This window comes from Dasypus novemcinctus, chromosome 23, assembly GCF_030445035.2.
Source record: "Dasypus novemcinctus isolate mDasNov1 chromosome 23, mDasNov1.1.hap2, whole genome shotgun sequence".
Classification (NCBI taxonomy): domain Eukaryota; kingdom Metazoa; phylum Chordata; class Mammalia; order Cingulata; family Dasypodidae; genus Dasypus; species Dasypus novemcinctus.
This window is the reverse complement of record NC_080695.1, coordinates 29460338-29475788: the sequence shown is the minus strand read 5'-3', so window position 1 is coordinate 29475788 and position 15451 is coordinate 29460338. Positions and strand designations below refer to the sequence as shown.

Here is a 15451-nt window from a genome sequence, read left to right as displayed (position 1 = left end):
CATGGCACTCCTTGCGTGCATCAGTACTGCACATGGGCCGGCTCATCACACAGGTCAGGAGGCCCTGGGTTTGAACCCTGGACCTCCCATGTGGCAGGCAGACGCCCTATCCATTGGGCCAAGTCCGCTTCCCTCTTATCTCCTCTTGATAAAATATATTTGACAAAGCCCCGGAATCTTACCTGCACCCCTCTCCCTCATCCTCCCACTCTTCCCCAGATTGACGCCCAACAGATGCTGGAAAGGAGCTTCGAACAGCTGCCCCCCGAGTGGAGGCAGATGCCAGCTGCAGACACCCACACATGCACTAGCTTTAGCCATGTCCTTTTATTGAGCCATTTGGGTAGGGGTAGGGGAGTTCGCACACTCCCACCCGGGTGCCCCTGCCAAGGAGGAGGCTGAGACTCAGCAGCTGCTGCAATCACTGGGGTAGAAGTCCCAGTGCAGGCCAATGGCATTGATCAGGTAGCCAGCTCGGCCACTGATGAATCGTAGCACAGTGTTCGGGTACAAGGGGGCAGCATTGAAACTCGTGCCTGTGTCTTTCCCATAAGCCAGATAACGACCCTTGTCCGTCACGAAGACCAGCTTCCTCAGGTAGTACTTGTACTTGCCGGACACCTGGATCACTGACTCCCCAGGGTGCAGGAAGATCTCCTCCAGGTCTCCCTGGGAGCCGCCCACATAGTCACTCCACACTTTGCCGTAGCGTACCTGGAGGCTGTGGGCAGGGGTGAGGAGGGAAGGATGGAGATGATGGGTAGGGTGGTCTCCTGGCTGGGGAGAGCTCAAACAGGTGACCGGGATTGTGAGGCTTCTGCCCACCAGGAGGTGAGGGCTGGGCTGGCCCTTGGAGGCCCCACAGGGAGCTTCAACTCCTCGGTTTGCCAGCGAACAACTGGGCTCCGAGAGGGCACGTGCCTTTCCTAACTTCACCCAGAGAGTGAGAAAGTGGCAGAGTTTGAACTTGAAGCCCAGACTCCCAGAAAGAAAAAAAAGGATTTTTCAAACAAATTAGAGAGTCTCCAAGGTGGAAGAGGAAAGACTTGTGCTGCCCCAGGGTGCAGATCCAGGATGGGAAGGAGACACACTTTGCCTCTGCTATGATAGAATTTTCCAACTATATGAATGGAATAGGAGAATCTCAGGAGAGTCACCAAGCAAGGATGGAGGGGTGGAGTAGCCAGGTGCAAGCCAGGTGGAGTAGCACAGAGCGATTTAAACTTCAGAAAGGGGCTGAGCTAGCTGTGCCCAAGGTCACCGTGTCAGGGACTGGAGGGGTTACAGTAGTGCTAGTCTAGGGTTCAAGTCATCCAACAACGTCTTACTTGATCATGTTACCCCTGTGTCTCATGGAGTGAAATATATGTGGCCTAAGGTGACTGGAGAATGTCCCCAAATCACAGAAACTCAAAGAACCTTACCCTACGATGTAGTAATTGTTGACTCGGACCCGAATGGCGGTGATGGGGCCATCCAGCTGGTTGCCAGAATGGGAGAATCTCTCTCCTCCACCGCCTCCATACTCCCCGTTATAGGAGGAGGAGCGAGCCTGAACTGGAGGGCAAAGTAGGAGCTGAAGGGGAAAATGCCCCCAAGAGCTCAGTTTCTCCCCACCATCCTTATTACAAGTCGGTCTCCACCCCACCCAGCTGGCTCCTGAATGCCTTGGCCTCCAACAGGACAGAGGCTGCTTTCCCATGACCGTGGGGTTCCCAGCGTCTCACTTACTGGCACTGGCAGAGGCTGAAGCACAGAGAAGGGCTAGGAGAGCAACGGTCAACATTCTGGGGCTGTGAGGGAAGGAAGGAGAAAATGAAGTTTTGCCCTTTTCCCTCTGGATTTATGTACCAGGCTGCCTGACCTCTACTTTGGACTCAGGCTTCTTGGTCCTTCCCGTTCGACCTAGCAGCCCCCGTCTTGGACTTAGTCTTCTGGGATACGGTCCTGTGTCCTCAGCCCCTCTAGCTCTCCTCTGACTGTCACCAACCTCTTCTCTCCCCTCCCAAGTTGGAAGAGCAATCGCCGCCCTCTGTCTGGGTTAAGCTGTGGCAAGCCCCCTTCCTTCCTGGCACAAAGCAGCAAAGGAGATATCAAAAGAAGTCAAGGACATCACCAAAGCACAGAGATGGTGGTTTACAAACCCAGGAATCTGAGCAAAACCTAACTAAAGCCTGCCTATGGCAGACTGGCCTGATGTGTGGGGCATCTGGGGCATAGTTCAAACCCCTAGCTTCACTTTGACCTCAGATCATAAAGCATTTTGGGGGAAGCGGACTTGGCCCAGTGGTTAGGGCATCCGTCTACCACATGGGAGGTCCGCGGTTCAAACCCCAGGCCTCCTTGACCTGTGTGGAGCTGGCCCATGCACAGTGCTGATGTGTGCAAGGAGTGCCCTGCCACACAAGGGTGTCCCCGTGTAGGGGAGCCCCATGCACAAGGAGTGCGCCCCGTAAGGAGAGCCGCCCAGCGGGAAAGAAAGTGCAGCCTGCCCAGGAATGGCGCTGCAGGCAATGAGAGCTGACACAACAAGATGACGCAACAAAAAAAACACAGATTCCCGTGCCATTGACAACAACAGAAGCGGACAAAGAAAAAGACGCAGCAAATAGACACAGAGAACAGACAACCAGGGCGGGGAGATAGGGAGGATGGGGAGAGAAATAAATAAATCTTAAAAAATAAACAAATAAAATAAAGCATTTTGGAGGTTCCTCCATGCCAGCTGGGGAGTGAAGGTGGTGACAGAGAGGACTGTGCTGTCACCAGCATCCAAGCAGTTCAGGTGGAAATGGACTAGACAAGAAGTTGCAGAAGGAGCTCAGACCCGCTCAGCACATGAGACTCCAGGGGCCCTGTCTGTCTGACATAATTCTTTCTCCTCCAGCACACACCTGGCTATTTCCCTTTCCTCAGAGCTTCCCAGGGTTGAAACCCAGGGATCTTTGCACCTCAGACCAGTTCAGACACAGGTCTCCCACGCATCCTCCTCTCCAGCTCAGACTTGAATTTCCCCGTAACTCAGAGCCAGGCACCCGTCAACCCACTTAGCCCAGGCATCTGTCACTCCTCACCTGGCCGTTTCAGGTGCAAAGTAACCCCCCAGAACCTTCCAAATCTTTTATACGAGGTCCAAGCCCTCCCTCTGCTCTTTATCGTGTGAACCGCACCTCCTGAACAAACACGATCGACCTCTTGGGATCAGGTGGTAGGTAGGATCTGGAACATCATATCCTGCCCCTCCCCCAAAGGGTACAAGTGGCAGGGTGGGGTCCACTCTGGGCCAAACCCTGGATCTCAGGAGGGGCAGAATAAACTTGAGAAAAGGTCACCAACTGCAAGGCCAGCAGCTTTGGGTAGGCGGGGTGGCTAGTCCCCTCCGAGGTGGAATCTGAGGGGCTCTGGGAAGGCCCTTCTTCCTCTAATGACCTGCAGGTGCTCTCCCCTGAAATCTGCTGTCTTTGAGGGTAAATGCTGCCCTCCAGCATTCAAAATACAGATTCTCCCACAAAGGGGTCACACTCCCAACACTTCACACTAAGACAGTCCACTCTTCACTTTGTTCCCCCATCCATGTATCCTGCCTCGATCTGCCAGACCTTTGCACACCTTCTCCCTCTGAGCTAGGTGCATATAGGACACCTGCCAACTCCCCAAGAACAGACCGAGTCGGTCCAAGTGGGAAGTGGGAAGCTGAGGGTCTAGGGGACACAGGTGCTCTCTGGGGGTGGTGCTCTTGGGCTCCAGAACCCTCTCGCAGTGTAGGCTGAATCCTCCTGGGCTCTCGCCCCTGCCCTCGGGATCGCCCACCAGGGCACCTGCTTCTTCCGTTCTGTGGAAACGTCCCAGGGCTGATGTCAGGATTTCTTCTCTTTTCAGGCTTTCCCTTGGACTCTGTCCTCAGACTCACTCTGGAGTCCTGTGCCTGGTGCCTCCAGGTCTGGCCCTCTGACTCCCTCCAGGCCAGCAGGGCTTTCCAAGCTGAGGGAAGGGGGGAGCCCAGGGAGGGGCTGGGATCGTGCACTCAGTTATTATTAACTAATAGCCGGGTGCTGGGAGCACCTCACTGCCTCCTGGTGAGGGCCCATCCCAGATGGCAGGGGACCCGGTCACCTTGGGGAGCTGGAATCAGGGCAGGGTCCTGGCTGGGGAGGCTCCGGGGGCGGAGCAGCCCCAGCAAAAGTCCAAGGACAGCACCGTAATTCCAGTCACTTTGTTTTCCAAGTTCCTTGGCCTCTCTCTGTGCTGGCCTTTCCTTCCCCTTTCTCTCTCTCTATGTCTCTACCTTTCTCTGTATCTCCTGCCCCGAGGTTTTCTCTTTATGTATTTACATGTATTGTAGACATATCTATGTCTCTCTCTTTATATATTCCCATTTTAATTGCTTTCAAGTATACAGTTCAGTAGTGTTAGCTACGTTCACAACGTTGTGTTACTGTCACCACTGTCCTTTACCAAAACTCTCCACGCCGCTTGCCTGCTGCCTGTCTCCCCTTTCTTCATCTCCCCGTCTCTCCCAAGCTCTCTCTCTCCTCTCTTTCACTATTGTGTGGCTCTTTTTATCCCTCTTACATCTTGTTAGGGACAGTCTGTGACCAAACCCAGGAAGTCAGGGTGGCAGCCCAGAGAGGTCTGGGGTGGGCGCCTCGGGAGGTCAGCCCCCTATTGCCCGGCATGACACATCCAGGACTGAGGATAGAGGCCCCGCATTTGCCACAGGCTAATTCCCCCGCACAGACTCTGTGGGGGAGACGCGAAGCCTCTGCCGTGGCCTGGAGATGGGTCCCTTGCTCCCCACTGCAAGTCCCCAGTCCCCTCTCCAGAGTTCACGAGATGCCTGTCCTCTCCCCCCTCACAGGGGCCTCTGTGCCCATCCTCTGAGCTTCAGGAGACACGGAAGGCCCGGTCTGGGTGCTGTCTCTCGGGGTCTGCTGGGAGGCAGTGACTGAAGAAGCAGGAGGAAGAAGGGAAGGACGCCCAGGCCCAAATCTGCTTCGACCGCCGCAGCTCCCCTTTGACCTGCCTTCCATTTCAGCCCGTGCCAGCCGAGGGGCCTCCGTGCCCCTAAAACCCTGGAGGAAGTTGCCTTAACCCTCCCCGCATGCCCGGGGTTGATGGCCAGGAAAGGCCGGGGCCCTCCCCGAGCTTTGGCTGCTGTTCCCTCTCTCCCCACACCCTCTGCTCCCTCGGCAAAGAAGTTCTCTCCTGGATGCTCCCTGGGCATCTCGACTTTGGAGGCACCATTCTAGCTGCTGGAGAAAGAGCAGCGAGGAAAGCCAGCACGCTGCGCTCCAGGGGACGGCGAGCTGGACCCCGACCAAAGAAGAGGATGCGCAATCCGCCTGGAGCAGGGAGGGCTGTGGAGGAAAACCGAGCAGGGCGAGGCCATGAAGGGGGCTGGAGGCTGCTCTGCTGCTGGGAGGCTCCTCGCTTCAGCGACATTCGGGGAGGGACCTGGTCCAAGTGAGGCAGGGAAATAGCAATGTTTGGAGGAAGAGTGTTCCCAGGCAAAGGGAATATGGATTACCAAGACCCCGAGGGGAGAGAGGGTGCCCATGCATTTGGAAAGAGCAAAGGGGTGGGCAAGGGGGCTGGAGGGGTGGGAGGGAGGGCGCTCAGCAAGAGGTGAGGTCTAGGGAGCAGCCAGTGGACAGACGGTTCAGGGCCTGGGGCAGCCTGGCTGGGAGTGTCCATTGTATTACCAGAGATGGGGGCCGTGGAAGGCTTTTGAGCAGGGGAGTCATGACGTAATCACAGTTGCATCTTGCTTTCTCTGGATTTTGATAAAGTGGAGAATGGACTTCGGGGGGGCTGTAAGTGTGGAATTAGGGGGCCACAGCAGGAATGGTGTGAACCTTTCCCCCTTTCCCCCTCCTGAGTGCTCTGAGCCTGACATCCTCCTCCTAAGCAAAGCAGCTTTGCTCTCCTCTCAGAGTCTTGGGCAAACTCAGGCTCTGGGGTGAGGTGTGTGGATCTGCCCCTTCATCCCATCTATGTCCAAACACTGGCAGATCTGTTTCCTATTAAGGAGAAAAAAAGAATTCTCTACCTCTTTATTTGCGCATTGGGTCTCCACGTGTGATTTCATTTCAGCAGAGGCCTCACCCCTCGAACAAATTTGAACACTGCCTTTTTTTTTTTTTTAAAGATTTATTTATTTATTTAATTCCCCCCCTCCCCCCCCCCCCCGGTTGTCTGTTCTTGGTGTCTATTTGCTGCGTCTTGTTTCTTTGTCCGCGGCACGGAGAGTGTGGGCGGCGCCATTCCTGGGCAGGCTGCTCTTTCTTTTCACGCTGGGCGGCTTTCCTCACGGGCGCACTCCTTGCGCGTGGGGCTGGGCCGCACTCCCTGCGCGCATCAGCGCTGCGCATGGCCAGCTCCACACGGGTTAAGGAGGCCCGGGGTTTGAACCGCGGACCTCCCATATGGTAGACGGACGCCCTAACCACTGGGCCAAAGTCCGTTTCCCTGAACACTGCCTTTCTATTCGCCCTTCCCTGCTTCAAAGAGTGAAACCCAGGGAGCCCCCCTCCCACCCTCTGCACTACACTCCAGGCCCCTCGGTGGCCTGCACCTGCTCACCCCATCCTTGTTCCCTCTGCCAAGCTACTCCCACTGCCTAAAATGCCCTCCTCCTTCTGCCCACCTGGCCTCGTCCACCCTCAGGACTACGCAGGCAGCACCACCCCCTGCGCCCACCCCCTGTGCCCACCGAAGCTTCCTCTTAAGACTGCTCAGCTCACTTCTCCTCCCAGCCCCTCTTCAAATAGAATTAGTCACTCCTTTCTCTGGCCTCCTGCTGTGCTTCCTACCTTACTCTATTATTGTTTGAATGATCCTGAGCTGTAATTTATCTGTTTACATGGACAGCTCCCCCACTTAATAGAGAGCTCAATCTAAGGCAGGGACTGGGTCTTATCCATCTCTGAATTTCCACCTCCCAGCCTCACACCTGGTTTAAAATAGAAACTCCATAAATGATTAATTTATGAGTGAGGCAGGGCCTTGGTCTAGGCTGCAGTGAGACTTCTAGCAAATGTTGCTCCTTTGCCTTTTCACACATCCGAGTCTCTCTTCTTGCAGGGTTTGTACTTGCGTTTTCTTCTCTTTCTTATTTACCATTCCTTCAAAGAAACTGTGTATTGGGAAGAATACTGGACATTGATCCAATACTTCTTAGCTGTGTGACCCTAAAGAAGTTACTTCATTCCTTGGAGCCTGAATTTCTACTTCTGTAAAATGAAGAGATTAAAAAAAGAAAGGGAAAAAAAAAAAAAAAAGAACTCTACCTCCCTCAAAGAGTAAGATTCAATACAAGTTCTTTTTGTACAAATGACCTTTGTTCAAAATTCCTTCAGGCTGGATGTGAGTTGGGACATCTCTGGCAGCTTGAGTGGTGATGGCAGGATCTAGGATGGCTCAAGAGATCCAGCTTTGCGGCAGTAAGTGTACGTTGTTAATCATGTTTTAAAGTCAGAAACTTATGGAGAACTACAAACAAATGAATGAGCCTCCATTTCTTTATCTTTCATTGAAAATAATAAGACCAACCACTGTTTAACAAACACCTGGCTCAAGCCTGGCCATGTGGTAGATTTTCGGGAATCTTTTCCCATCAGATTTTCATAAAATATGGCCTTTCCCTTTGATCCCTTTCAGATGAAGTTGATCTGGGCAGCCGTTGTCCTTCTCATCTTCAGTTGGCTTTATTTTACTGGTTGGCTTGAGTTCAGATACTAGAGACTTTGCTGGACTAAAGAATATTGTGTAGCACCATCAGATCGATCAGAGATGGTGACTGTGGAAGGGGAAGCCACCCCTACTCCTAACCCTACCTGCAGAAGAAGAGGAGAAAGAATCTAATCAGGAGGTGGCCAACCCGGATGCTATGTTAAAAATACACTACAACCCTGGCCAGCTAACAGGGAGGTGAAAAAGGTCAACCACCACACCAGGGAGCCAAGAGTGCCTACAACTGCAAGCAGGAGAATTGCATCCATCATCCATGTGGAATCTAAGCCTCCTCCTGATGTAGAGGGGGACTGGACATAATCATCCCAGGGTCCACAGGATGGAGGAATAGAGTATGGATTAGAGTGGATTTACTATTATTCTGCTGAGGAACTATTGTGATTAGTAAGGGAATAAATTGTAGTACTGATGTGGAGAAAGTGGCCACGGTAGCTGCTGATGGTAGGAAGAGGGAAGAAGAGATATGATGTGAGGGCATTTTCAGGATTTGGAGTTGTCCTGGGTGGTGCTGCAGGGACAGATGCTGGGCATTTTGTGTCCTGCCATGGTCCACTGGGTAGACTGGGGGAGAATGTAGACTACAATGTAGACCACTGTCCATGTGGTGCAGCAGTGCTCCAAAATGTATTCACCAGGTGCAGTGAATGTGCCACGATGATGGAAGAGGTTGTTGATGTGGGAGGAGTGGGGTAGGGTGGTGGGGGGTGTATGGGGACCTCATATTTTTTTAATGTAACATTTAAAAGAAAATAAATTTTTAAAAATACACTACAGAACAGATGGGTTCTTCAGTGTTTTCAAAATGATAAAAGCAAAACTTGGCAAGCAAACCTTTGACTGATCTCTAAGTTTGGTACTGTTGAAGACATATCCAGTTGTCTAGTAATTTAATGCCTGGCTTCCTCCAGAGATAGTGACTGGTTGTCAGTCCATTGCAGACATGGCTACTCAGACCAGCTCCAGCACTAAGCATAGGTTTGTCGTTTAAGAAGACGCCTTATAAGAATTCTCATAGGAGTTGTGTCAAGTAGTCATGATTTGGGAGCTGAACCAAAGCCTCTTCAAAAGCAGAGTGGACTGCATTTCAATTGGATTTCCCTCTAAATGTTGCTAAGATATAAGAGAAGCCTCATTGGCCTCTGTCTTAAACTTCTGTGCTCATATATTAATTTTTTAATTTTAGCTAGCGTATCCACTAATTCCAATCAAAGAATTACAGTGCCCATCATCCCCAGAATCCATAAATGTGTTCCTGGCCCACTCTGTAATAGCTGAGTAGAATTATTGTTACCAATATTCAAAAAGAACTTGTGTTTCTATATTTTACAGGGGAAAAATATTCTGTTCATTTTCCATTGCATGCAGGAGCATATTTTGCTGGTTTGAAAGAATATGAGGCATATTCTTCAAATGTAGCATATTCTTCAAATGTAGTAATTTTCTTTGTTTCTTTTTACAATATTGTCTTTGCTGTACTCTTGCTGATGGCTGCTAGGTTTTAATTTGTTTCCCTACTTGATAACATTAGTGATACTGATTTGTTACTCTTTTGTTTTACTATTGTTTTTTTTTCCTTCATGTAACATTGGTGAAAAATCTAGGAATATGACATGAAAATGGAATAAACATGAATTTTCTGCATTCTTTGGTAATTTCTTGTGTGCAACTACGAAGCTTTGCTACAGATTTGTTCATTTCATTCAAATCAGTGATCTATGTTTATGTGATTTCCTAAACATAATTGCAGATTTAAAAAAATGTAACATCATAATTACATTCCTAGCTTGAATTAGAATGTCTGTACTTTTATTTTTTTGCTGTATTATAACACTTAGTATTACTTAGGTTATTTTGCTTTGGTTAAAAATGGCTCAAGTGGAGAAGTGATTCCATTCATATTAAGACTTATACTCACTTTGTTTTATGATTTTTGATTTTTTTCTCTTTCCCTTTTTAAATTTATTATTTTGTTATTTTCTTTAATATCCTCACTTTGAGTGAGAATTTTCCACCATAAAAATATTACCTCTGAAAGTTATGTGGAAAAAGAGAGCCCTACCTTCTTGCATTGGGTTGAAACCTATAGGTTTTTCCCTTTCTTTCCCTTTAAATGTTTTCTTTTTTTTCTTAATATTTTATTTATTTATTTTACCCTCTGAACTTTTTCTTTTTCTTTTTTGGTCTTTATTCATTGTTTAAATATTACATTAAAAAAATATGAGGTCTCCATATACCCCCCACCACCCTCACCCCACTACTCCCCCCATAGCAACATTCTCCTCCGTCATCATGAGACATTCATTGCATTTGGTGAATACATCTCTGAGCATTGCTGCACTTCATGGTCAATGGTCCACATCATAGCCCATACTCTTCCTCGTTCCATCCAGTGGGCCATGGGAGGACATACAATGTCTGGTAATTGTTCCTACAGCACCACCAGGACAACTCCAAGCCCCGAAAATGCCTCCACATCTCATCTCTTCTTCCTATTCCCCACACCCAGCAGCCACCATGGCCACTTTCTCCACACCAATGCCACATTTTCTTTGATTACTAATCACAATAGTTCATGAATAGAATATCAGTAAGTTCACTCTAATCCATATTCTATTCCTCCATCCTGTGGACCTTGGATTGGTTGTGTCCATTCCACATCTATGTCAAGAGGGGGCTTAGATTCCACATGGATGCTGGATGCAATCCTCCTGCTTTCAGTTGTAGGCACTCTTGGCTCCATGGTGTGGTGGTTGACATTCTTCAACTCCATGTTAGCTGAGTGAGGTAAGTCCAATAAACCAGCGTGTAGGAGCTGAAGTCTGTTGAGGCTCAGGGCCTGGCTATCACATGGTCAGTCCAGAGATTCAGATCCCCTGGGTATATGTTAAACCCCAGCACCAACTACAATTCTGGTAAAGTAACAGGAAAGACTTGTGAAAAGAGATCACATCTGAGTCCAGCTCCATCACACAGAAACACCAACTCCTAAGAAGGGCCAACTGACATGGCACTGACTCCATTTGCCATGACCATAAAACCTGTGGGTCTCTGTAGCCCTCAGAAGAACCAATACCTGGGGTTGTATCTACTTTATCTGTCTCTGGGACTCTGCTGAGGTGTACCTAAGGGCGACCCCTCTGATAACCTCCCAGCTCTTTTTGGAGACTCATAGCCATATAAACTCATTTGTCCTTTCCATTTCCCCCTTTTATTCAGGTCAAAAAGCATTTTTAACTCCTGGTATTATAAATAAACTGAGATATTCTGCTGGTCCGAGTTGACCCTTTTATTCAAGGTCATTTTCTAGTTACATCATCAGCTGGTACTTAGTAGTAATCCCTTGGTGCCAGGGAGGCTCATCCCTGGGAGTCATGGGGAAGGCAACGCATTTACATGCTGAGTTTGGCTTTGAGACTGGCCACATTTGAGCAACATGGAGGCTCTAAGGAAGTAACTCTTAGGCATACTGCTGCTCTAGGCCTTGTTCTTATTTCAGGTGCACAGGCTCACAGGCATAGTCATTAGTATCAGGGGCTCATTGCTGGAAATGTTTTCTTGACCCACAAGAGAAGTTTGGAATCTTGGAACTTCACCTACAAGTCATGCTTTCCGGCTCCTTGATAGACTTTTAGAGTCCCACACAAGGTTTGGTGACCTTCTCTACTAGTCTCTCAGACTAGACCTTCTCTAGTCTGGAGAAACTCCTCAGAACCTGTCCCCAGCACCCCACTTATCTCAGAGGACACCCAACCCCCACCCCAGCCCCTAAGGGAGGTGGGAAAGCCTCCAGGTTTAGAAGGCAGCAGCTAGGCACCTCCCTACCCTGTACCACAGGTACAGAGGAGCAGTGGAGGAAACTTAGGCGTATCCATGGCATCACTGAAAGTCATCCACTCCACAACAGCCCACCTCTCACCTGTTGCCCCAACTCAGGGAGGCAAATACCTGCACAGTCAATGTCGTCAGGACCTTAAAAGCCTGGTAACAGAGAGCTAGCTGCCTTCCTCTGCTGCCCATTTCCTACATTTTTTTGCTCATTCGTTTGTTTGTTCTTGATTTCCTGGGGAATGGACAGATGGAGACAGACAGAAAACCCAGCATGGGCAACATCTAAGCCATGCCCAAAGTTAGCCAGAGTAAAGGGAGCTCTGGCTTTCCAGCAGGGCAGGAAGTTGAGTAGCGGTTCCAAGACTTCAGCTCTGGGCCCTGGTCTATATATATGTTTTGTTTTGTTTTTTCCTTATTTTCCTTTTTGATTTTTAAAGCTTCATAATTGTTTTAAGAAATTCAGTCTTTTAGACCATCCCTTAAATTAAACTTTGAATTTTTCTTTATTGATTTTTTTTAAAGGAAAAAAAAATACCAAGAGAACCCCACTACTCTTACTCCCCCCACCCCACCTTGATCCACATGAGTCCCTTCTGTCTTTGCAGCTGATCATTCCTCCCTTTTTCCTCTGCTTGAAACATCGATGTCCAGTATCTGTGAAATGATGTTTTATCTGTGTCTCAGGATAAGAAACAGTAATCACTCACCAGGTGCTAGCGGCTGGTCAGCCTTGAGGCAAGAGTTTCTAGGGCCACAGCTCAGGGATGTGTGTTTAATTACAGGGTCCCCAGAAACCCCTCTCTTGGCAGCCATAGGCAACAGCTTCTTTTCTGCACTTGGGAGCCAGACCTAGTCTGTTTTCTTCAGAGGCAGGGGTCCCCTTCTCTGGCCAGAGAGCCTTCTGGGGCTTCTTCCCTGGCCAGACCTGGGCTACCTTGAGACTTGAAGACTCCTTAGCTATCCTGCAACATGAGCATTGATGGCCCTACTTCTACCAGCTTATAAGACGCCTGTTCTTCTACTCTGTCCAATTCCCACATGGCCTCCCTCTTCGGGGCCTGCAGCCCTAAATGGGCCACAGCCTGCTCTGGAATCTACTGTAGGCTCAACGGGAAGTTGTGAGTCAGACCAGAGCCTGCTACAAGTCCAAGAAGAAAGTTGTGTTCCTGGTGGAGGTTAGTCTTCCCAAGCCTGGAGCCAGTCATGCCAGCCGAAGGATCACTTTTACCCTTTGCTGACCACTGTTTTCTTACTCTCACGAAGGTCTTGTAGTAGATAATGTTGTTGACTCAAATTTCCATGAAAAAGAAAAAGAAAGCCTACCTCTTGAGTGACATCCTGGTCGATTTCTCTCTGAGGAATCCTGTGGGAAAAGAATACCTTAGCTTCTGTTCTGCTTACATGTTTCTGCCTAGGAAAGAAAGCCTGCCTGCCCTGGGGTGTTGAGGTTTTCGTCTGTGTTGCCATCCCAGCCTGCAGTAGGGGCTTGTGGCCACGTTGTAATGTCTGGGCCATGTCTGGGGAGTCTTTCCCACCTGCCCAGCCAGGGAGTAGTCACCCCCTTGAAGAGGCCTTCATTTTCTTCCTATGCTCCACCGTCCAGTGCTCTGGGGGCACGTGCAGCCATGAGCTTGCCCCCGGCCCGCCTCTACCGACAGCCCTGTGCAGGAATTGAGAAAAAGGGGTGTCTCTGAGCCCTCGTCCCCAAAGGACCAGCCTGGCTCCAGCAATGCTGCATAATTCAATGTTACTTGGTGGGCTCTGCCAGCTACCCAGGCCCTCAGCTACTTCCAACCCTGCCAGCTGGGGAGGGGTGGGCTCTGTTCTGTGAACAGACCCCCTGTGGAAATGTGGCCAATTGGTGTGAAATGTATGTTCAGCAAGTGTTATGTACTGGATTTGAGCAGTAAATGTGAATCCTTTTGCACATGGCAAAAAAACAACCCAACACAGTATACAAAACTGTAAATAAAATGTGTACAGTAAATTGTCTTCTCAGACAACTAGATTTGTCCTTTTATTTCTCTATCTCTATAGAAGGAATACATACCTCTTATTGCAAGGCAGTCTCTATTGTCTTCTCTTATAGTATTTTCCACTTAATGACAGCTTAAGTTTGGAGAACTAGTTTGATTATTATATTTATTAAATTTTAAATAAATTGAACAAGTAGCATCCTGTATGTGGAATTAAACTGGCTATCTTTGTCTTTTATAAACTAAGGCATAGTCATTCAGACGAGGTAAATATTATCGTACTCTGTTAATACGTTTAAACTCCTGAGAGTTGGGCTCTTGGTGTCTCACCATTTAATTGACAGGCACAGCAGTTGAAAAACTTGGTCGCTGAACTGAAATATTTTCATGTAAGTGCCAAAATGGTAACATAGGGAAAGAGTATAGGTGGTTGGGGGCATATGCATTAGGAGTTTACTTAGTGTTCCAGTTTAACAGAATGAGAGAAATAGGTATGAAGACTTAGGTTTATATTGGTAAATTGGTGCAGTATGGTTTTATGTAAGCTTGAACACTTGACCACTTTATGGACATCATTTGAAAACCAGCTTGAACAATTTTTGTCTATAATATATAATTATATATTATATATAATATATAAGTGTATGTTTCAGACACTGTAAAATTAAAAATGGCTATCATAGATAAAGTTGGTAAGCTGTACTGTCAGTAACCAGATGAAAATATTAGTTGAGAGGAAAATTTGTCTTTAAATATTATGAATTGTTCATTTAAATACTAATAAACTTGTCAAAGATCCTGTATAAAATAAACATGAAATGAATGATTAAAAAAAGAATATTGTATAAGTTGATTTGGACCGCTAACGTTAGGGAAGTCATTTGGCAACCTGGTTTTAATTTCCTTTTTTTACTGAAGTATAACTTACAGTTGTTTTTGTTTCTTCATATTATCCTCTGTGTTTTTGCATTCAGTCTCCACATCTCTCACTGAATTAATTGCTTGATGACTTGATCTTGTTTTTGTGCTTTGTTTCCTTTATTTGTTTTCCTCAGCAAAAAGAATTATCACTCTCTAGTTTAATATTTGGAGGGATGAAACCTTGTCTGTGAGTTGTTATAACCAGCTATACCCACACTCTCCTATGCAGGGTACGCTGCTGTCAAAGTGGGAATGAGGAGGAGTCATTCCCCAAGATGCACTAATGGTTACTCTGTGTCAAGAAGAATTAATCAAAGACTATGAGCACATTTGATTTCCTTTACTATATATCACGTGAGGCTCAAATAATCAACTGCTTTCGTGCACAATGTGTTCTGGAAATGCATTAACCAGAGAGCTCTGGGGGCCAGGCTGGGTTGGAATCCAGCAACTGCTACTCAGAAACCATATGCCACGGACAAGTTATTTTCACTTCTCTGGGCTTCTCTTGTCTCAGCTTAATAAAAAATTTTTTTGAAAAGGAGGCAATAACTGTACCTTCCTCTTAGGGTTGCTGTGAGGATTAAGTGGTTGGTGTGAGTAAAGTTCCGGAACACAGCCTCGGCCATGGAGAGTGCCAAGGAAGTGTTTTCCACACCGGTCACCTGTGCACAGGTCGAAAGATCAGACAAAGGCTTCTTATTCTAAGGGGTTGATTCCATCCCATGGAAATGAGAAGCTCATCACATGCCCAGTGCCACCTCAGGCTTTAGAGAGAAACCTCCATTATGTATCTATAACATTCCATACATATGCTTTAATTGTGACCTTTTCCTTCCCAACTGAATACCCTGCAGACCAACTAGAGCCCAGTGCATGTCCAGTGAGGCCAGAGAGCCGCTGATTTTAGCATCCAGGGCACTTCTCAACTCTGTCCCTACCCTGCCAAGTTGATGGGATCTCACATCTTTTCT

The 15451-nt window shown here is 48.1% G+C and overlaps 1 protein-coding gene and 1 pseudogene across 1 annotated transcript; one reads left to right on the top strand and one right to left on the bottom strand.

Moving 5' to 3' along the window:
- Nucleotides 1-290: 290 nt before the first annotated feature.
- Nucleotides 291-3135, bottom strand: ZG16 (zymogen granule protein 16). Its single transcript, XM_058286717.2, has 4 exons — nt 3075-3135; nt 1732-1793; nt 1425-1557; nt 291-721 (listed from the first exon to the last, which is right to left on the bottom strand). The coding sequence occupies exons 2-4, from the start codon at nt 1784-1786 to the stop codon at nt 406-408; spliced, it is 504 nt and encodes a 167-aa protein (XP_058142700.1). The 5' UTR covers nt 1787-1793; nt 3075-3135; the 3' UTR covers nt 291-405.
- Nucleotides 3136-7791: 4656 nt separating this feature from the next.
- Nucleotides 7792-15451, top strand: part of LOC131275520 (eukaryotic translation initiation factor 4E-like) — a 108903-nt pseudogene continuing 101243 nt past the window's right edge.

Coding starts and splice junctions, on each gene's coding strand:
- ZG16 (XM_058286717.2), bottom strand. CDS start 1,786: ATGTTGACCGTTGCTCTCCTAGCCCTTCTCTGTGCTTCAGCCTCTGCC. Junction 1,558..1,731: donor TTCAGCCTCTGCCAGTGCCA/GTAAGTGAGACG, acceptor TTTGCCCTCCAG/TTCAGGCTCGCTCCTCCTCC. Junction 722..1,424: donor AACAATTACTACATCGTAGG/GTAAGGTTCTTT, acceptor CCCTGCCCACAG/CCTCCAGGTACGCTACGGCA.